Genomic DNA, 21,675 nt, shown 5'->3' with positions numbered 1-21,675 from the left:
GTATGAAAAATGTTTGGATGAGATGTTAAGCCATGGTCTGGACTACTTATTTGAAGATCCTAGGGGTGTTAACCATAATGCCCTGGATGAACTATTCTCTTGGCTTGCACAGTCTTACCTTCTTAAACTTCTCTCTTAACTAAATTGGTAAAACAACTTATTTAACGTCTCTCTTTGATCTGCTGTGCAGCAGGGCTGCTGGTGCAGAATGGTCTTTGTGTATCACTCTGCAATTCAGTGGTAGATGAAGCTGATCCCCTCCTGTAAAGCAAAACCTTTAGAATCCTTTGGGATGAAAAGTGCTAAAGAAATTACTGTTTACTGTCTTAAAGATTTAATTTCCAGCTTAGTCTTCGACTTTAGGGCAGTAATTGAGATGTCTCCTATAGTGCTGTGATTAAATGGAGAACTAATAAAAATGTATATCCACAAATAATTGTATTTATCTGGTGTTCTATAGAACTTTGTAATAACATTTTTGTAAATTAAATTTTCAAGACATGGAGAATTGATTTCCTGTTCAAAAAGCTTGCCCCTTGTGATAGAGCTCCCTCTAGTGATGTTGAGTAGTTATGCCATCATTGTTTCTTCTGTTCAGTCGTTATTATATGCAAAACATAAAACGAAGCATATCTCTTATAAATGCAAACAATTCATAAAGCTATTATCAGGAAGATGAAAATCTTTTCTGCAGCAGGTGACCTGATTTTAGTGAACAGACATGATGGAGAGCAATTGCGCTGATTAACATTTGTTATCAGTACAGCTGTTCAAGGCATCTGCAGTGCTAGTCACAGGCCAGTCGTGCTTATGTCTGCTGTACATCTGAGCATGAGTCTCCCGTGTACATGTTTTATGGTAGCAGGTTGCAGGCATAGTCTTGTGAGATTCAGCCCTGTTTCTCTCATAGAGCCTGTAAATGTTTACTAGTCTCTGAGCCCTAGATGACACAATTAATTCCAGCTCATCCCAATAATATTCAATGGGGCTCAGGTCTGGTGTGTAGGGTATCCACAACATAGCTGTCCATTCTTGTCTCAACAGAAAGCTGGACACATATTGGCCTGCTGGAATTTCATCTGTCAGGTTGATCCTGCAAAAAGGACAACAAGTGAGGTCCTCTGACAGGACCAGTGTAAAACTGCGCAGCCAGGTTACCATCAGTCACTGAAAGAGGACTGGACACTCCTGGTCACACTACTGCACTTAGACAACACCGCTATGTCGCTGATGGACTGTGTCTGGTTGTATTGTTTTGCCAGTTAAATCACTGCAGGCTGTCAGTATCTCAGAAGGTGAGGGACATGTGCACTGTCTTTATCCAGCCTCCAACATATTGGTGGCACAAAGGGGTCTATTCTCTGGATAGGTATGGCTTGACATGCAACAGACAAAAACATCTCTTCACCTGTGCCCAATCAGCTCTTTCACTACTGAAATAATTTGGTGCCCTTTCAACAGTCAAAACACTTGTACTCACAAGTCAAATCACGTCAGTCAAGAACGATCAATTAATCAAAATTATGCCAAAATGTGTTTAATTTATTTTTCTATGAACATGCAGAAATAGAGGGATTCTTCTTTTTTTCATAGGAGTTTTACTGATATGTGCAGAATTCCCCTGTGCCCTCACCGACACAGCAAACGTTTTGCAGGATTGTCTAACTCATATGTTGTTACAAGTATCACTCAGCCTTCATTTCCCTGATTGGTTGCTGTAGCACAGTCAACAGCTTTGTCTGCCAAGCCTTCTTTTTGAGGATTGACACCCAAAGCCACGTTTAGGAGCAAGGCTTTGATAATTGTCATTTTCAGACCTCGGGCCTCTATATGGAACTGCTAAACCAGCACATATTTGGACACGTCTTTTAATGAGAACACAAACGAAAATCTGTCTTTAAAGAAATTCCTTGCTTTTCTCTTTCTGTTGTTTTTATGACCTACTTTCTTATTTACTTTTCTAGACCACCTGCTTCCAGGATCAATGATAACAGGGATCAAGGTGCCTGTAAATCCAAGTAAATAACTCCTGAGCTTTTACTGGCAAAGTGAAACATAACAAAAACAGCCTCTGGCCCCTATCTCCCACCCAGGCTCTCATCCCAGTGCAGGCTGAGGGCGTGGACTCCTCAGGTGGGCTCTCCTGTCTCTTCATGCTTGTGACTTACAACACTGTTTTCACACAGAGCCCAAAGAACTCTGCCAGCCCGGAGATGGAACATGGCAGAACTTCAGATGTTGTTTCGGAAAAGGAACAAGAGTGGATTAAACTGAAAACTTGAGCCTGAAGGCATTTATAAACCCAGTACTTTATAGCAGAGGCTTCTTGCTTCTATCCAGTAATAAGTCCACTGGTTACAAAGGAATTAAACATGCTCATTCATTTTCCTCTCCACTGACCCACCTACAGTATGCAACCTCTGAGCTAAAATGGCTAAATTCCCTGTAGGCTAGAAGTGTGCCCTTGTTCCGTCTCATTTCAAAGGGGTGATATGTCAGCCTTTTGGTGCTTTTCTAAGAGCAAGGAGAAGAATCTTTGAAAATAAAATTTTTTTAGACATCATCTGAGATACAGTCAAGTTTTCGTACTAAGTGTGGATGTTTTGAAAAGTTCAAAATGCTATAATAGTGAGTCTTGATAAAAATCATAATTGTCCAGTTATCTTTATCATCTAAGGTTTTTATAAATCTAAGGTTTTTGATGGATCACTGGGTTGTTCAGAAACAATTGGATTGGTACTTGAAATGAACTCCCTCACATGGTTTCAGAATTACATAACCAATCTGACATTTGCACAGAGTTGATTCCCGGTTCCTGCTGTTCTCTCCATCTATATTAAGAAAGTTGTTCAGATCCACCAACACTATGCCAGTGATACCATCTTATACTAAACTGAACTCACTTTATTATCAGTAATGTGAGATTTGTGCCTCAGTTTTGACAACAACAGGATTGCTGTAACTGTACTCTGATGAAACCCCTCTGTGTATCCATTAGTTGAAATGTCTGTTGGACAATTTTACACTAGAAATGCTAATGTTTTTATAGAATGGCCTCTAAAGAAGTTTTTGGAACTTGATGTCTGTTTTCCACAAGATTTATCATTTATCATCATTGTGATCTTTATAATACATGTTTTAATACAAAATGAATCAAAAGATATTCACACAAAGGAGGGATCTAAGGTCTTTTGCAAATTCATCAGCCCCACCTGGGAGACACACGGCAGCCGTTCTGCACCAGCAGATCGAGGTGAGGAGTGAGATGCCATTATTTACACTTTATTGATTGTTCTTTTCTTTTTTTCACTGACACTGATATTCTCACCTGACTGATATGGTAAACTAAAGGATTTTTCTCAAAGTCTCATTTTAATTAAATCCTAGTCCCACACCTCTCTAAAGGTCACTGACAAAAACAGCACATCCTTTATAAATGACATATCCCAGTTTCTTGCGTTAAAAAGCATCTTCCAGACCCCTGACTCCAGACCCCTTTTACTTTAGTTCAAGAAAAGACTATTCAATTCAGCTCTTTTTATCCCACATTAACACTAGATGGCGACGTATTTCTACATTTCTTCGTCTTCTGAGATGGTTTTCAATGTGCAGCCAGCTTTTCTTAAAATAATTTCGACTACCCAGAACAGACCATTTTGTTTTCCTTTTCAAAATCTATATGTCATTGCTGGGCTGTGAAGTTTGTTGTTTTTCTTGAGATGCAGTACTGATTTTTCCATTTTAAGGAGCTCATCCCAGTTATTTAAGGTCTTTTCCTGTCATATCAAGAAGGTATGTGAAGTATTTAGGACAATATGGACAGATGTTTAAGAATGGTTGTAATGTTTTTCCATTGTCATGAATCATCCCATGTACTCATTCTGTGAGTTGCCGTGTAAATGAAGCACAGAAGGTAATTTGTAGGAATTTTTGTTTAACCCAGTAAGTTACATGCTGTCCAGAGCCCATTTTAGAAAGTGCCTCAGCATGAAACCACAAATCTTTTCAAGGTGTACAGTCTGTCTGTTGGTGGAAGCATATTTCCAGGATGACAAGAATAAGGGAGCTTGGTGACAGTCTTTAAATGGTATAGACTTAGTCTCTCCCACTAGAGCAGGTTTTTAACTTGAAAGAAATAACAGTTTGCGGTCTCTAGTCCTACAGTTAAATGGTTTGAACACTTACTGTCACCAGGCTCTCATGATTTCGGCAGGGCTGGGACTTGCTCAGGTGACACGCTGGGCTCAGCCAAAGGTGCCTCTTCAATCCTGACCTGTGTTTGAAGAAAAATTCAAAAAATGCAGACAGAATTGGCAGAGTAAAGCAGGGCGAGAAAAGCAGGGAATAAAACAAACAGTGGAACATATCCCAGACGAGTGCAGGTCATCCCGCAGGCTGAGAGTAATCAAGCAGTCCTGTAGGATGTGATACTGACAGGTTCATGTTACGGCATTGGTGATTTGCTGAATCTTTCACACTTTCATAATTCCCGTTTTCAGCCACTGCTGTCACTTTAAAGCATAGAAACCTTATCCGAAAAATAAGGGCTGACCCTGGGATATATTAATCTCATAGTGATAAAAAAGAAACCAAATTATTTGATAATTGCACTGGTATTTGTTCAGCTGTGAGGCAGCTCTGCAGGCAGTTAACATTGTCATATCTCAGCTTCTGTGTTTTGTCAAGATTAACAGCCAAGGGTATAAGCTGTGCCGTAATGACAGGGTTGGGTTAATCTGCTATTACTTTAAAAATGAAGAGTGTAATGTCTATTTACTGCAGGATTCTCTGCAGGAGTCTTTTCTGGAGTGTGAGAGATAATCGAGATTATTTGAATAGAATGAAAGCCCCACAAATGAATGGAAATAACAATGACATCATCTTTTCACAAGCAGGGAAATGCTACATGTGCATAATTATCATTAGTAATTTAATATGCCATAACTCTGTTTTTGCCTGCCAGGTCATGCTACACTAATTAGAGATTGAACTGGTCAGTGTATTTGTATTTTGCATGCTTTGAATATTTGAATTTCAGACAGTATTACTCACTAGCTTTGAGCTATCACATTACATCGAAAGGTAGGAATGAATACTGCCACCTTTTTTCTATCTGTCTGTCTGTCTAAGGAATTCTATATGAGTAATTGCCAAGGCTAATGCTGTTTCTTGGCTAAAAGCAGACCTCTGTTCTTGTTCTAAAACACTGCATATCTTACTGTTCTCTGTTCCAGGAATTATTGCCTTTCTGAACAAAAACGGATAATTTTAAACCAGCAGCTGCTGTCTTTAACTTTGTTTCTGTCTGTGCAGTGTATAAAGACACAAGTCACAGCTCCTGCTGGACAGACATGCAGAAAATTGCTTGAAAGGTTACCCAAAACAAAACAACAAAGACAAATGAAGGGGTGTGAATCACCTGGAGTTATTGGGTGTGGTGGTAATTATTAGTGGTTGAGTTTCATTCATAGGCTTCATTAAAGAGACCATTCACAATCCCAGTTCTGTTCTTCCATGCCAATCGCCAGCACATTGGTTTATTTTATCATCTTAAATCTATCGGTTAATACCTGTATATTTCCAGAATAATATTGTGCCTGGCACTGATTGCTAGGAAATGTATCCTCACAAAAATAAACTAAATACAGTCCCCACACTCAGTAATTTAGGGCCTATGCGCAGAGAGCAGTCATGGCGTCAGGAGAAAAAACGGCACTGCAGAATTGCAAACAGCTTCTGGGAGGCGCTGTGGGAAGGAGATCGCGGACCGGCTCTGCAACCTTGGAGGTAATGGCGTCTGGGCAGCTCTGCCAGACGAGGCCAAGGCCTAAAGACCAACGTGAATCTAAAGGAAAAGGCCCAGAAATCCCTCTCTCAGGTTACCCTTCACCCTATAGAAGGTGTCAAGACACATCCTTGTGATAAATAGGATCATCTGAACGGACAACATAAAAGTGCAAGATTGGATCTGCTTTGATTCTTTGGTGATTCGACTTTCTTTTCCTGACCCGAACTCTAACTGTAACCTAAAAGCATCTCCAGACTGGCAGAGGAAATGAAAATCTGTTCTCAGTGACTTATCTGGTAAAATAAAGAAATGAGTCATAACTGGCTAGCAAGTTTTTTTAAAGAGCACACATACAGTTTGTTCATTTTGTCAACTTTAGACACATTGGAAGATTTTTTAGTGCTGTCAGATGCATGTTTACCTTGCCTGAAACCCTTTGAAGACTAGGGGGTAATGTTTAATACCAATATGTATCATCCATCCAACAGAGTATTAGAGTGTAAAGTTTATAAACTCCTTTTGGTTTTTCCTCACTAGTTCTGATGCACTGTGCCATTCTCTAAACCCTGTTTTCAACGTTTGCTCCTGGAACGACTGCTACCATGGGCCTTTTCACTCTTTTCCATTCTTTTCAGAAGGATTAATGCAATTGCATGCCGACTTGAAACATTAGTTTATTATAACTGAGAAAGGGCCCTAAAAATGAGGAAAAGCAAATGACGGAAAATGCTAAGGAACTCTGACAAGATGCTAAGACTTTCACAGCTGCTGAAAAAAAAACACAAACATTTCCATCCCGAATTTAAGATGAATGGAGCCTAACCACTCAAAGCCACAGGCACGCAAAGCAAACACCTGCAGTTCAGGTGGAACAACATGGCTCAGATATAGAGACTTCTTTCTTCTCCAGACTCCCTCTGAAGCCAGAGCCAGAGCAGCAGAACTACAGCAGGCTGCTTGTAGCTTCTTCTTCTTCAGCAGGCAGAGATAACAAGGACCCAGGTGAAACCGAAAATTAGACCCACCTCTTATTGTGCAGATTACAAGTTCCATGACAGATCTATGTCCTCTTCAGGACTCCTGGAAACCTACAGCTTCTAATTTCAATGTTGAGTTGATTAATTTCTTATTTAATTCTGTCTACGTTCATCTCATAAAAACCACCCCAAACAACATGATACAAGTTCAAATCCTTGATACATGGTCTTACAAAACATTTCCAAATAGAATCTGATGAAACACCATGGGCCAAGAGTTTCCAGGGACCAGGACGTAAAAAAACATGTCAGAGAAGAACAGACTAAAGTTTTTTCTAACCTGTGTCCTGAGCACCTGCCAGGTTGGACTGCTCATGAGAGTACAGTGTACCAATGCTGCCTAATGTCTGCTAGCTGCAGAGCTGAAGCTACTCCAATAATTAATCTAAAAACCAAAGGGGACTCTCTCATTTGCAGATAGTTAACACTATCTGCCTAATAGCTAGCACTATTCTCTTCTGCCTGATCATGCCAAGATTTTCATGATTTTAAATGGTGAAGTTTTAACCTCTATCCTAGTAAGAGAAAAATATAAATAAGAAAAGTTAAGATGCTGTAAAAACGCAAGAAAGGTTTCAAATGCGAGGAGGCCATTTGAGCCATCTAGTACTTTAGGTAGCAGCTAATTGACCTGGATATTAATGATAATTTACATGTTACTAACAAAAGGTCCATTGTTGCATGCAGATATATTACTTTTGCTATTTAGATATTATTAATTTTAAGATGCTATTTCTAATAACTATAATTAATCATAAATAAATGGAATGCAGACTAGTTTCAGTTAAAAAATGAACTGAAGTTACTGTTATGTTACTGCTCAGAAGAGTATCTGCTACAGAACATCGTCTTGTTGCCTACTTCAAAATAAACAAAATGTTGCACTGTAAATATGAGATGAAAGACTATACTGTAGTTCTCTATGTGTAATACATTGGATAGCTATAGGATGAGAAATTCTAGAAACTGTCTTAAAGAGGCATTAGTGCTGATCCATCAATTCATTTCCTAACTACTTCATCCAATTCAGAGCCTATCCCAGCAAGCAATGGGTGGAAGGCAGGATACACCCTGGACAGGATGCTAGTCCATCCAGGCCACACACAGACACAGACACACACTAGGGCTCATTTTCCCAGAAGTCAATTAGCCTGCCAGTATGTCTTTGGATAGCAGGAAGAAACTGGGGCTCTTGGAGAAACTCCACACAGATAGCACCCAGGTTTGGAATTGAACCAAGGACCCCAGCACTGCAAGGTATCAAAGCTAACCACTGCTCCACAGTGCTACTGTAACTTACTGGTGCTCATGTTTAAATCAATTTCAGAACATTATAGCTGACCTAAAGGTATTGTTCATGCATTTTCTGTAGAGCCCAATGCACAGCAGTACAGTTACCAGCACTACTTTGTTTCCTTTGGATGTAAAATACAAGAATGACTGGAATCTTCTAGTACTTGAAATCAGAACCATCCCAGCTGATGTTCTGGCAGGTCTGAGGGTCACTCTAGTTAAATGTAACAAACAAAGCATATTCAGCACATTGCAATGAAATTTCCTGATACTCTTAAGCAAGGGTTCAACAAAACATTCCGTGTGAATCAAACATAAATGAAAATCTACATGGGGGGTTCTTTCTTCTGCCAACAGAATGAAACCTCATGTGATTTATTTCCAAAGTTGTCTTTATACAAAGAGTAGTAAGTGTCTAGATCAATCTAATCAATCTTTTGTTGAAATTAACTGTTATGGTATTTCAAGAATTATTTGGATGGGGGTACTGGGACAGATTAATTATCAAATCAGAACCAAATAGGTAAGATGGGTGCAGTGGCCAACTCTTGAATGTGTCCTTTCTTATGTTATTGCTAGCTGTGGAACAGGACACAGTGTATAATATGCAACTTTTTAGAGAGCTAACTACCAAACATGGCTAATTATAGACCCTCAATACTAAGAATTTCACTGCTTAGATGACAAAACCTGGGCTGTTCCACAAGTATGTGATCTTGCTCTGCACCAAACGCATGTCACAGGCTCTGTGGGCAACAATCCCTCTGGCCTTTGCTTCAGCAGAGAAGAACTCCCATCACAGGGGAACTCTTGGGCTCCATCGCCACAGAGAACGGCTGCGCCTCACAAAGATTCCACACCTGACCATTGGAAGCAGGGTGTGTCATTCAACGAGGACTTTAACATCTCTGCCACCTAGTGGATGACCAGAATACTACACTGCTTAGAGGGTGGATATAACATTAAATTCATTTGAAATTTGCAATAGGAGCGCTTTTCAAGAGCGGAATATAAGACAGATAGCAGACAGGAGGAGAATATTCAACCTATCTTGGCCTCATGACATATAAAAATCTATCTTTAAGGTACAGCTCACACAGAATGATAGAGGAGATGGAGAGAAAGGGTTGGAAAATGGGAACAGTGACCCCATTACCTCTGGAGATGTTCACTAGCACAGGGAGGTCGGGAGCAGAGGTGAGAGCTTGTGTCTCAGAGCTGCAGAGCAGGAGTTTGTCAGAGAAAGGGAGAAAAGCAGCCTTTTCGAAGCAAAGGAAGTCTTTCATGAGTGAGCTATTATTTAATATTTACAAACAGACTAACAGTGACAGTAGCAGTTCAACTGTTTTCAGTGAAACTAGACCGTTATGAATGTAAAGGGGACCATGAGAAAGTGAAAAGTATGATGGTCTATTGCAAATTGAAGACTGTTTTAAAAACACATTGAATTGCACAATGAAAAGAGTGAAAGATGTTCATCGAGTAATGCATAATGCAATGCTGGAATAGGTTTCAAGGAAGAGAGAGAATGAATGGATCTAGTGTTGCAATCTTATGTCAGTTTTAAACAAGCAGTAGGAGGTGGCCAGAAACAGAACACTCCTGACATCTATAGGTTATTAATTAATTTACTTTTCTTAGTATTTCTAAAATGTTCACAGCATTTAGAACATTTATATTTGTCACAGAAGTATTCTCTGGAAGGCTGCAATGTAGCAATGCTGAGGGTAGGCAAACACTGGAGAAAGAACTGTAAATATTTGCTCCTAGATAAGTATCAGATCATATCAAGAGCCATCCAAAGTCAGACCAGCACAGCTGTGATCATCAGTGATTTGATTCTCCTTGTCAATGTATCTTAATGGAATATGGCTAATCTAGTGACACTTTATTTGGCATTAAGGCGACCCACTTCAGTAGTCTGCCATCTCATTGCAGGACGTCCTGGTCTGTTCTGCACTGAAACACGGGGGAGATCCAAAACACTTCATATGTGTTAATGGGGAAATTACTCAGAACGCTTAATATTGGAATATGTCTGATAAAAACATAAAATCTGGACAATGCCAAATGTATTAGTAAGATTTTTTTTAAAATCCAGAGAAAGATTGTGATAATGATTATCATACATATTGTCATTTTCATTCTAAAAAATAAAACAAAACATTTAAAGTTAACTTTTTTGAAGAAACACTTTTTTTGTAGTATCTGGTTACATTTTTTAAGCAGTCATTAGTGGGGATGAGATTAAAAAAATATTATTAATCTGATTGAAATCTGATTAAAAAGACTGTCACTATCTTGTTCTGCTGGGATAAATCAAGAGATAAAATAGGGGTCACCCCAGGCATTCTATGTCTCTGTGAGGTAAGAGGGCTTTTTGATAGAAGAAAAAGTGTGATCACTTCAACTGTAAATCTTATCCTGCATTTGCCCCGTAATTGTTATGCACAGTGCTACTGAAACATTCAATCTGCAATTAATTAGTAAATTTCTACAGTGGAAACAGCTTTCTGATTGCCTGTAATTTGTAGGTATATAATCACTTGTGACTGATTCTCACACAGAGAATTCTGAAGGCTTGGCCTGTTCAATGGGCTGCAGTCAGTTTAGAGAGCTGGCAGGAGAGTTCTCTAATTGTTAAAATATGTGGATGAGAGAATAGGAGTCAATTGACAGACTATAAAAATCTCAGTAGGATAAACCACACAAACAAAAAATTCTTAAAAGAAAAATCTGCACCATAACTACAGTACATCATGGCCAAGAGGCGCACTGACTGGTGACAAGCAAGAGTGCTGGATCTTCACTGGAAAGAACTGGAGAAGAAGAGGGGACACCTTACTGAGAAAACAAGCTTGACGTCTCCCAACAAGCTTAGTAATTCTATTACAGCAGCTCTTGAGCGCTAAGTGAGCTTATTGTTTTGAGGTATTCTAATTTCAGTTCTGCAGAGTTAAGTCAATGAACATTTAAATAAAAGCAGAAAAAATCACCCCCCTCCCCCCAAAAAAGCCAACATATGTTGTTTTACACAAACCACAGGAAACACGACAACCTTCCAATTTTCAACAGTGATTTCTGTCAATTAATTATTTCTACTGCACAGTCTGTTATATTTATGACATGACTTAAAACCGGAGACTTTATAGCGCTGTAAATCCATGCAGCAGTGGTTGCCCCTGGGAGAGAACCCAAGCAGGGTAATGAGGGAGTGAGAGACAATGTCAGGACTCTGAACCTGGGCCGCTGAACGTACAAATGGCATCACGGAGCTCAGAGCCTGACATGTCAGGCAGACCAGAGTATTCCAGCACCGATCAGATATCCCCGTGCCTCATATGTCTGTCCTAATGTGTGTAGGGAATGGATTTCTGGTCTCAGTTTTTCTTTCAATTATTTTCTCTTTCATGTAAAATAATAAGCATACTACTTTTTACATGGAGGTGTCTCCCATGTCAAGTCAGGTTGTTTGACTGTTCAGAGTGTATTTGGTATTGACACACTTTCCTCTGACTTGCATCAGCTGAGGTACAGCATTGGCAGGCTGACTGAGTTTTTTTTTTGCTTTGACAGATGAGCACAAAATCCTGAGGGCCCTGTTTACCAGTAATGTGAGCAAATAGAAGCCGAATATCCCGCGAATTAGGTTGAGAGAAAAAGGTGTTTAAAACACATGATGGCAATCAGGCTTCCTGAAAAGATGCATTTTTTTTCTGTTCACTTCTCATAAAAAATGTAAAAATTTGCGGCTACAAAGTCTAACCTTAAAATTATATTTCATCCCAATGTTTCAAATTAAATAGTCTAAGTGGGACATAGTTACAGCATATAGGGCAATATATTATTGTACCTGCACTTTCCATTTATAACTTAAAAGATTTACAGTTTAGAAATTTAAAACGCACATTTCTGTCTTAGCCTCTTAACCCTTTTGTTTAAAGAAATATTATGGACTTAAGTAAACGGCTTCTTTAAATGACATAATGCAAAGAATTGGTCTTAGTGGCTTTTTTCATGTAGAGCATGACTCATAGCTGTGGAAAGAGCAAAGAAGATTTTAAAAGAAATATATTGCACTTAAATTAGTTTGGACAGCATGACATCAGAGAGTAATTAAATTGGTTTTTGTTGGAATTCCGTTTCCAATTCCTGAGTTCAGGTTTGTAAAGATTTCTGAGCACCTGCAGGTTTCTGTGTGTGAAATATTTTCACTGGACGACGTTCAAAACTTTGGAGAAAAAAAAAAGACTTTTTTTTCAGCGGCAGCATTACGCCATTCTCCCCTCTTGGAAAAACTGGGATTTAAACAAGTCTCCTACAAGATATCGGGCAGAATTACAGGAGTTTAAGGGAAGTCGAGCTTCTCCTTTCAATGCAAACCGTTTCCCCGGATTGCTCTCTCTTTGGAAAACAGAACAAGGAGCAAGCGATTCGTATCACTATGGTTCTGAATAGCAGAGCTGGAGAAAACGGTTTGCTAAGCTTGATTGTCCAAAGAAAACTTAATTCGGGTCTGCTGTTGCGCTTTTGCAAGCTCGTTCATGTTTTCTTATTTAAGACTGGAAGAACCTGCGGAGATTTCTTTCTCGCTGAGATTCAAAGGAAGTTCAGAGGATGAAAATACTGAAACGTCTCCCTCTTTTATTGGGGTGCTGGACTGTGCTATACCTGGATTTCGTCCCAGCGGCCTTGAGCCCGACTGGGACCGCACACAGTGCATCTGTGAGCAGGCTAGAAGGTCGCAGGACTGGTGGAAAGGAAGGAGCCCCTCTGTCTAGGGGTCCCGCTAATTTGATGGTGGGGAGTCATGGTTCAGGGACGCGAGCACCCTCGAACGGAGCTCGGATCACTCGAATCAGATCTGGACAGCCACTGATAAAGGGCGACACGTCCAAGGCGAAAGCCGCGACTGCAGTGACAGCACACGGCGTCCCAGGAGGGGCAATTCATTTAGGTAGAAAAGAAGCGGCTCGCTCCTGGGTGCCCGCGCAAATCGCGCTCACTGGCACCAGCTCGCCGCTGGGGAGCAAAACACGGGCAGTCCCCGAAACTGTCACGGTTCCTGCGAGAACTGGGCAACAGCACAAAGCGGGTAGTCGAAAGCAAGGCTCCCCGCTAGCGCAGAGGAGCTCCAAAGCGCTGCCTGGCCAGTCTGCGAGCCCCAGGGACTTCTCCACGCACCCCCTGGTGACGCCCCACGACTACATGCTGTCCCTGTACTGGACACTGTCCACGGGCGAGGTGAACAGCAGCGCGCTCCAGGAGGCAGGGATAGCCAACACCATCACCAGCTTCGTGGACAAGGGCCAAGGTAAAACAATGTATACATGTTCTACTGTGACTGCAGCTGCTGCTGCTACTGCTGCTGTTAATAATACATTGTGCAGGTATGTGTGCTTATGTAACGAAATTAAGATACATTCAGTTTTAAAAACATACTGTAGTTGAACTTGAACATCAGAATTTACAGGTATTTTCTAAGACTTATTTTAATTCTAACGGAAGACATTTAATATCGACTTGCTATTTCTTGATTCCAAAGAGCAGCTGTCCGATGAAATCATCATCATCATCCAGTATCAGTTTAATTATTGCGACAACCCTTCATGCTTAGAAATGAGCTTCATCATCACTACATCAATGTGTGTCCTTCTGTTAATACAGTGGGAGACTGATATTGAGAAACGTTGCCATATTCCAATAAAATCAGCAGTATCAATGATGCTATTTATTGTAGATTTTTAATATACAAGTTAAAGGTAACGAATTTTGGGGCAATGAAATATAAATATACATGATGGTCCTTAACTAATAATTAAACAGTCTGGACGAAAACATTCATTATTCTGTGGAGATTACCGTTTACACTGACTTGAGATTGTCCACTACAGGACAGAGACTGTATTGGGGTTCCGTTCGCAGAGGTGATTTGAATTGCATTTACTTTCCAGACACAAAGGCTCTCAGGTCAGATCCTGCGGCTTGTTCAAATCTGCACCGCATTACCGACTCAACAGGGTGAACGAGTGTTTAATTGAAAAATTGGTATCGCCAACACTATTTCTGCAATAAATACAGCACACCGGAAACTTCGAAAGTACCTTTAGTTTATATTATAGATTCTGCCTTTGATAAACACGTTGTTCATTCATAAATTTGGCCGCGGATGTGGACGTTTTTAGTCTTACGATAAGTCTGTTCGTAGCGGTTCTGCTGTAAAGCTTTGAGTCACGGAGCCGAGCGCTACTGAAGCGTCTTGGACTGCGATTGCTTCACCCTTATACGTCCCTGTTTCAGTATTATGCATAATTACACAGCTAGCGTGGTTAACCAGTACGCAAGCCAACATCTTGTTGGACCTGAGCTAATGTTTTTCCTTCTTTTTCGTAATTGTATTACAGTAAATTGGTGCTGCTTACTGTAACTGGCTGAAGTCAAAGAACTGTCAATTTATTGCCTCCACATGCAATTTAATTTAAACAACTCAGGAAGGTTCCGCTACAATTCCCTTCGTATAGAATGGCATGAAGGGAACTTGGGCCAAAACTGAGAAAGCACGCTTCTCTAGAGACCCTCAATCGCAGAGTTAAACCCGCATTTTGTACCTAATCCCTCTGATAGAACCATTTAATGTTCGACCGTCAGTAGCGTACATTAAATAAACTGCACAGGGCTCACATTTTCCCAGCCTCTGACAAGCGATGACAAGCTACGTAGTTTGCCAAACCTTTGGTGGTGTCTTGTGGAAAACAAACGTCCGTGTATCAATGAAAACAGAAATGCTTGTCAACGAATGGCTTTTCATGAAAAATGAGTGAATTTCAGGTTTTTATTCACTGTTGGGTTCGGACAGAAACTTGTTTCAGATTTCCACAGTTGTTTCTTACCGTCCCCAAAGCATCGCCGCTCTTCTGGCACGCACCCCACTCTCTCGCACACATATGTATATAATATATGTGATCGTTTTTAAAACACACCGCAGCCCTCCAGAGATCCCGAGTGCTTGTTCTTCATTATTTGAGGCAGAAATGCTCCTCCAGCACTCGAACAGCCCCCTGCCCCCAGGTGCTGCTTCCAGGTGACACAATGTCACTCCTGTGGCCCTTGCTGGCTCAGTGTCTGGCCTTTGAAAACTAAACAAACATATCGCATTGGGGTAGGTGGCCTCCTTAATGTATTGTTTTTTCTTTACCAAGTAAAACAATTTAAAAGAATGTTAAACAATGTTTGTTTAATATTCATAGCCGTTAAATGTTTACATTTCGAGTGGTTAATGTAGTTTTAATTTGAGCTGTATTTATACAAGTTGTCTTTTGTACATTTTAGGCCTGACCTTTCAGTGTGTGACTAAATCTTGCATTGTGTTAGACCATAAATCTCAAACTCAGAAAAAGACGAACTGCTCAAATGTTCTAAATGTCATGAAGGAAAAGTTTGTTCTGTGTTAATAGCATACATATGAAGCCATTTATCAATTTGTATTGTATTTTGTATGTATGCATATGTTTTGTGGTAGATTTCTGGCATGATATTTATAATTTTTTGCTTGTGGTGCTGTTGGAAAAAATAACAAATATAAAGTGTGTCGTATTTAATCTTGTAATAAACTCACAGTTGTTTGCTGGGTGGTATGAATGATGAGATATGACTCCTTGAAATACTATACATTCTTCCCTCACTTCAACTTAATTTAAGCTTTACTGTATGTTTGCATCACTGTGCATTGTCCAAGTTATAGACCGTAAGTCCAAATGTATTCCAGAGAAACACTGATGAACAGCAAATACAGAGCGTAAGGGAGCTGAATATGTACACATAGATTCATTCTGCTGTATGAGTTCAGACACATAAAACAATCAATTTGTGTCAAAAATGTTTTTATTGTAATGCTCTCTTATTCTATAATGATTTCTAGCTCTGCCTGGTAAGCCTATCAGTCACATAGACTTCACCTAGTTTCTTTTCAGTATGTTGCTGATTACCCAAAATGTTTAAACCTAGAGAAAACAAGGAGATGGTGAATGTCCAGTCTGATCCTCAAGAATCCAAATACTTCAGTGTATCACTGGCCATTGCTTTAACATGATGTCATCGATTTTAATTGTTTGACCAGTTTAAAAAGTAATTTCTTAACTTCATTTTTTAATCTCTTTGAGTTACTAACTTTTAAGTTAAAAAAAAGTAGTTGTGCTTTTCCTTGTCAAGATTGCAGTCTGGCAGACTTTCCTCTTTGCTGGTCATAAAGAGGAAAAAGAGCCATAGAAGCAAATGACTACTAGTACTGAGTTTTAGTGTATCCCCATTGATTAAATGTCCTACATTTCTTACACGTTAATCTCTTTGCCTCTTGCAGATGACCGCCTCCCTCTGTTGAGGAGACAAAAGTACTACTTTAACATCAGCTCCCTGGAGAAGGAGGGCGTGCTGGGAGCTGAGCTGCGCATTCTTCGGAAGAGGCCGTCTGACCCAAGGAAGGCTCGATCAACAGGGGGGCTGTTCACTCTCAAGATCTTCACCTGTCAGACTGGCAAACAGAAGGCATCTCTTCTCCACTCTCGCAGCATTGAGGACCGTGATGTGCCTAAGTGGGAGGTGTTTGATATCTGGAAACTGTTCCGGAACTTCAAGAACGTGGTCCAGCTCTGCTTCGAGCTGGAGGCCTCTGACAGGGGTCGGCCGGTGGACTTGAGGAGCCTGGGGTTCAGCCGGCTCGGCAGGCAGGCCAAGGAGAAAGCTTTCTTCCTGGTCTTCAGCAGGACCAAGAGACGAGACCTGTTTTACAATGAGATCAAAGCTAGGTCCGGCCATGACAACAAGACAGTGTACGAGTACCTGGTCACCCAGAGGAGGATGAGAAGAGCCCCCGCCTCCCGCGCCAAGAAGCTGACGAAGAACCCCAAGCCGCGCTGCAACAGGAAGCCCCTTCATGTCAACTTCAAGGAGATGGGCTGGGATGACTGGATTATTGCCCCGCTGGAGTATGAGGCCTATCACTGTGACGGGGTGTGTGACTTCCCCATTCGCTCCCACCTGGAGCCCACCAACCACGCCATCATCCAGACACTCATGAACTCAATGGACCCCGACTCCACTCCCCCTACCTGCTGTGTGCCCACCCGACTGAGTCCCATCAGCATCCTCTACATTGACTCTGCCAACAATGTGGTCTACAAACAGTACGAGGACATGGTTGTGGAGACGTGTGGCTGCAGGTAGCAACGCCAGCCCTGTCAGGGAACATGCTCCCTTTCACCCAGGACTCAGAAAGACTGAGAGAAGCGATTGCTGGCTTGTAGCTGTCGTCAGGGCACCACACCATGTGTCTTGAGCGCCTTGGATAGCTTTCAGGAAGTTAAATAATTCCATAAAAATGAGGGCATACCAAAGTCAAAATGTAACCCAAAGTGTTTCAGAATGTTTCCTTTTGAATGTGTTTCTCTGGCCCATCGGGATAAGCACAGTAACTGGAATGTTTCATATTTCCCAGACCAAGAAGTGGCTGAGTAACTTTGTATTCTTTTCTGAATCAGCCGTGTTAGCCTCCTCCTATTCCTGTGCAGACAAGGACTTTCTGATACTCTTTTGAACTGATCAAATTAAGAATCTTAATACCCTAACAGGAATAACCATTGGCTGTTGCAACCACACATGCTTTTGCGGTTACAATCCTGCAAATCTGCCCTCAGTCCTTATGTTGAAAACAGTAGATAACAGTATTGTAGAGCATTGTTAATACAACATATATTAGAAGATGTAAACTTCAGAATTCAATGTTTATATATTTATACTTGTTTGAATGAAATGAAGTGATATTTTAATACAGATTACAGACCATCATTTTAATAAAAAGTGTTGTCCTTGTAAAATTTACAATGTGATCAGCTCACCGGTGACATTCTTGCAATGCAAATATGGATGAAACTGTTCCTATGGAAGATCTCCTGGTCTTCTCACACAGTGTGGACCCTCCTGCTCTGTCTTGTAGGTCAACACTGATCTGTCTTGTTTGTTTTCTCTGAGCTGCTGTTAAATATTGTCTCCCTTCTCAAAATTGTCAGCTGGTTTCTTTTTTCTTTTTTACAATGTTACACAACAAGGAAAGAATAAAAATATTGCAGTAGTTGTTAATGAATTTTCCTTATGTGAGTTTAATAATTGTGTACTAGTATGCCCTAAATCCAAGTGTTTTTTTGACAGTTCAATAACCATATTATTATTGCTGTTGGCTGCATTTTGGAAGAGTTTGTGGGTTTTTTTTCATTTACAACGACACAAGTTGATTCACTAAAATACATGTTTTCCAGTAAATTCTAAATACAACAAATGCAATTGTTGATATGTTATTGCATTTTTACAGCTTTTTTACTTCACAGTTACTCTAGTAAATTGCATGAAACTCACTTACGTATGAGAATCCTACTGGGTTTAGTATAGGAATGTCTTTAGTCATAGTGCAAAAGATGCCTGAGTTGTGAAGTGCCTTCCCCATCCCTTTCTCCATAGCAGAAATTCTCCCACCGGCCTAACAGTATATTGATATGGAGAACATTTCTCTCACAGCTTTGTGGTTGAGAAGGACAAGACATCCACATTTGACATCTGTGGCTGTTGGGTGAGATGTGCTTTATTCTGCTAAATTGCTTGTATTGCCTTCCCTGTTCAGTGCCCTATGGACACTAGGTTTGGACACTGGTCCCAGAGGTTGTGAAGACTTAGGACATTGGATTCCCTGGGAAACAGAAAGCTATAAGAACATAATAAACTTTAGCCTGGCTCATCCAGCTCTTTTGCAGCCAGGAGACTGAACCTAGTTCAAGAAGACTATGAGCAAGTTAGCGGTCCAGTTTCCCTGCTTAGATAATTAATACAAACTGATTAATCAGAATAGGGAACTGCTCTTCAGTGGATCCTGGGAACTGTTTTAGAAAGATAATATCCATATAAAATGAAAAGATAAGTCAATTATTTAGTATAATGGCAAACCCAGAGTTGAATTAGAATTAGGGCTAGGAAATAATGTAGTCTTAGGCTTACTATATGTGATATGGTAAAATGTTAAAAGGCAAGTGTTAACTATTTAAGAATTCTGATTGATGATGTCTTAGGATAAAATCTGAGAACATTTTGAAAAAAAAAGTGTTAGTATTGGTGAGTGTAAAGAATTCAGGGGGAGTACATTCGATGGAGCGCATAAAATACATGTATTAAGTGTTAATTTATGTTAAGATACCTCAAGGTTACTTTATTAATAACTTGTAGTAAAACTCCAAACCCAAACTTAGATCACTGGACAGTGAGACTATCTAAAATATTTAATTTTCTGTGTACTTTGCAGTTTGAACCGATTTAAGAATTGGAATTGAATTTGTGCATTCCCGATGGAAAAAAATGTTTAATCGGATTATACTCTCTGGACTGTATAAGGTTGTTTTCGTGATCACAGAAAGGTCTGCAGCTTAAGCAGAAACATGAATTGTTTACAGGATTATGTTCCAGTGTCACTGTTAGCTGCCCTGGATTGTGGCAGAGTGTCAGAGCAAATCAAATGCTACAGGATCAAGTGGTATGAAAGTAAAGTCTTGTATTTCCAGATGTAATCAGAAACATATGCATGATCCCATTCAAAGAGCCTTTAAGAGTAACCTAATTTACTGCTAATTGCAGCTTGACAATGGCTGTTGGAGGGAGAGCAGTGCTGCCTGCTCTCTGGGGCACAGTGATGGGCAGCCACTGTCCTGAAAGCACACCTCCGGCCTGCATTCTGTGCTGTGGTTCCTGCAGTTTAGCCTCCTTGTCGGGTTTATTATCAGATCTGGCTTTATTTTCCATGACCGATGTTTAACATTCTGTAAATTCAGGCTAGAATTTCCTTGACAGATGTTGGAATTTTATCATGGGACAGGCCAAAGCTTGGAAAAAATCTATTAAATATAATTGCTATCTGGCAGTGAGCATGACACCTACATAATCAACACTGATAGTATAAAGACTATCACACACCCCCCGCACACAAGTTTTTGACAATTAATTCAACACATTTATTTTTATGAACTGCCTTTGTACTTTCTGGCAAAGAAGAGATTCATATTTTTCTAGATTATTTTTTTAATTGTTTAGAATTGTTTAGAAATCTTTAAAATTAAGATTCAGACACTTCACAGAATACCATATGCTTGAAAGTATTGTGCTTCCAAACTGTAAACATAAACAGCTGTGAGATGTAAGATAAAGATTTGGTATCCAGAAAAACACAGCTTTTCTCTGAGTTAGCGCTCACTCTGGCTTCACATGTTAGGCTGATGTTTCCTTATCACAGAGTATCCTTTCCAGGACGGCTAATTTCATAATTTCACTGCCTCTTTCTGTTCAGCATCCTCACAGAACAACAGATTTATCACAGGGTTAATCATATCATAACCATGTAGGTGCCGCAGATTTTATAACAAACACTTTGGAAACTTGGAAACTTTTCTTCTTCACATACAGTATTATCCCTTTTCTTGTTTCAAGTCCTCTTATCTTCTATATTTAGTTGCACATTCTTCTCCTTGTGCATCGCTTACGGTTATTCATGCAATACTTTTTTTTTATTTGAAATATATAAATATTGAAGATAGTAAGATCTGCTAAGAAAGATTTATGGTCTCTCTTCTGCCGGCATAATCATGCTACAGCATGCTCACTGTCACAGAGCACGGACAGACCAGAGATGGATGTTGCTGATGTTGCAGTGGAGTCCTAGTGTGGACAGTATGTTCTGTGTAGCTCTAGTGTCTATTTGGCTTCCTTGTGCACAGTCATGCTCTCTGTATAGTGTTGTTGCAGTGAAACAGCTGTTGATATTTGTTTTCTGCAGGCAGGACCGTATCCTTTGGGACTTACTGGCGCTGCATCAACTCTCAAATGAACTGTACTGGAGCTTGCATTGGGGTTTAAATAGAATACAGGTATGTTTTGTTAAATTTTATTGCATTTGGCTGAAGTATGAAACTTAAGCCGAGTGGGTAAACAGAGCGTTATGCCATTTTCAACAATGCTTGCCCGTTAGTAGTTGAACGGCTGCCTAAACTCCATGTACACAATTATGTCATTTCCTGCATAAAATACGCATGTGTGCTGTGTAACCTATAGTTCAGCAATTACAGTGGTATTTTGACAAGTACTTGCCCGAGCATAAACCTAGCTGGCTTTGCAAAAACACATGGTATCAGCAGTGACCAACCAGCACTGCTCAGAAAGGAGAGCTGCATCTGCTCCTTCTTGCACATTGGTTTGAAATAGTGTCCCCCTTTGCATTTTATTTCAGGGAAGTATAACATTTCAATACTTTTCACTACGAGAGTTCTATTACAACATTTGTGTTTCTGCAGAGAATTACAATCTCAACTATAATATTCTCCCGGCACCTCTAACATAACCACAATAAATTCAATGCAGACTTTACCTGTACTATACATATAAAAAACAGCAAGAGGTGGCATGGAATAAAACTGAAATAAGAGGATTTTGTTTTACTTTTTTCTGCTACAAGATATGGCCAAGAAACTGTAAATG

At 40.1% G+C, this 21,675-nt stretch overlaps 1 protein-coding gene across 1 annotated transcript; it reads left to right on the top strand.

Annotated features, from left to right (window-relative positions):
- The first annotated feature begins 13,114 nt into the window (after positions 1-13,114).
- Positions 13,115-18,441, top strand: gdf5 (growth differentiation factor 5). Its single transcript, XM_006639674.3, has 2 exons — positions 13,115-13,432; positions 16,475-18,441. Exons 1-2 carry the CDS (start codon positions 13,327-13,329, stop codon positions 17,335-17,337), a joined length of 969 nt encoding a protein of 322 aa, XP_006639737.3. The 5' UTR covers positions 13,115-13,326; the 3' UTR covers positions 17,338-18,441.
- The last annotated feature ends 3,234 nt before the right edge of the window (positions 18,442-21,675 follow it).

The sequence above is a fragment of the Lepisosteus oculatus genome, chromosome 16, assembly GCF_040954835.1.
Source record: "Lepisosteus oculatus isolate fLepOcu1 chromosome 16, fLepOcu1.hap2, whole genome shotgun sequence".
NCBI classification, from domain to species: domain Eukaryota; kingdom Metazoa; phylum Chordata; class Actinopteri; order Semionotiformes; family Lepisosteidae; genus Lepisosteus; species Lepisosteus oculatus.
This window is presented reverse-complemented; position numbering and strand designations above follow the sequence as displayed.

Coding starts and splice junctions, on each gene's coding strand:
- gdf5 (XM_006639674.3), top strand. CDS start 13,327: ATGCTGTCCCTGTACTGGACACTGTCCACGGGCGAGGTGAACAGCAGC. Junction 13,433..16,474: donor CTTCGTGGACAAGGGCCAAG/GTAAAACAATGT, acceptor TGCCTCTTGCAG/ATGACCGCCTCCCTCTGTTG.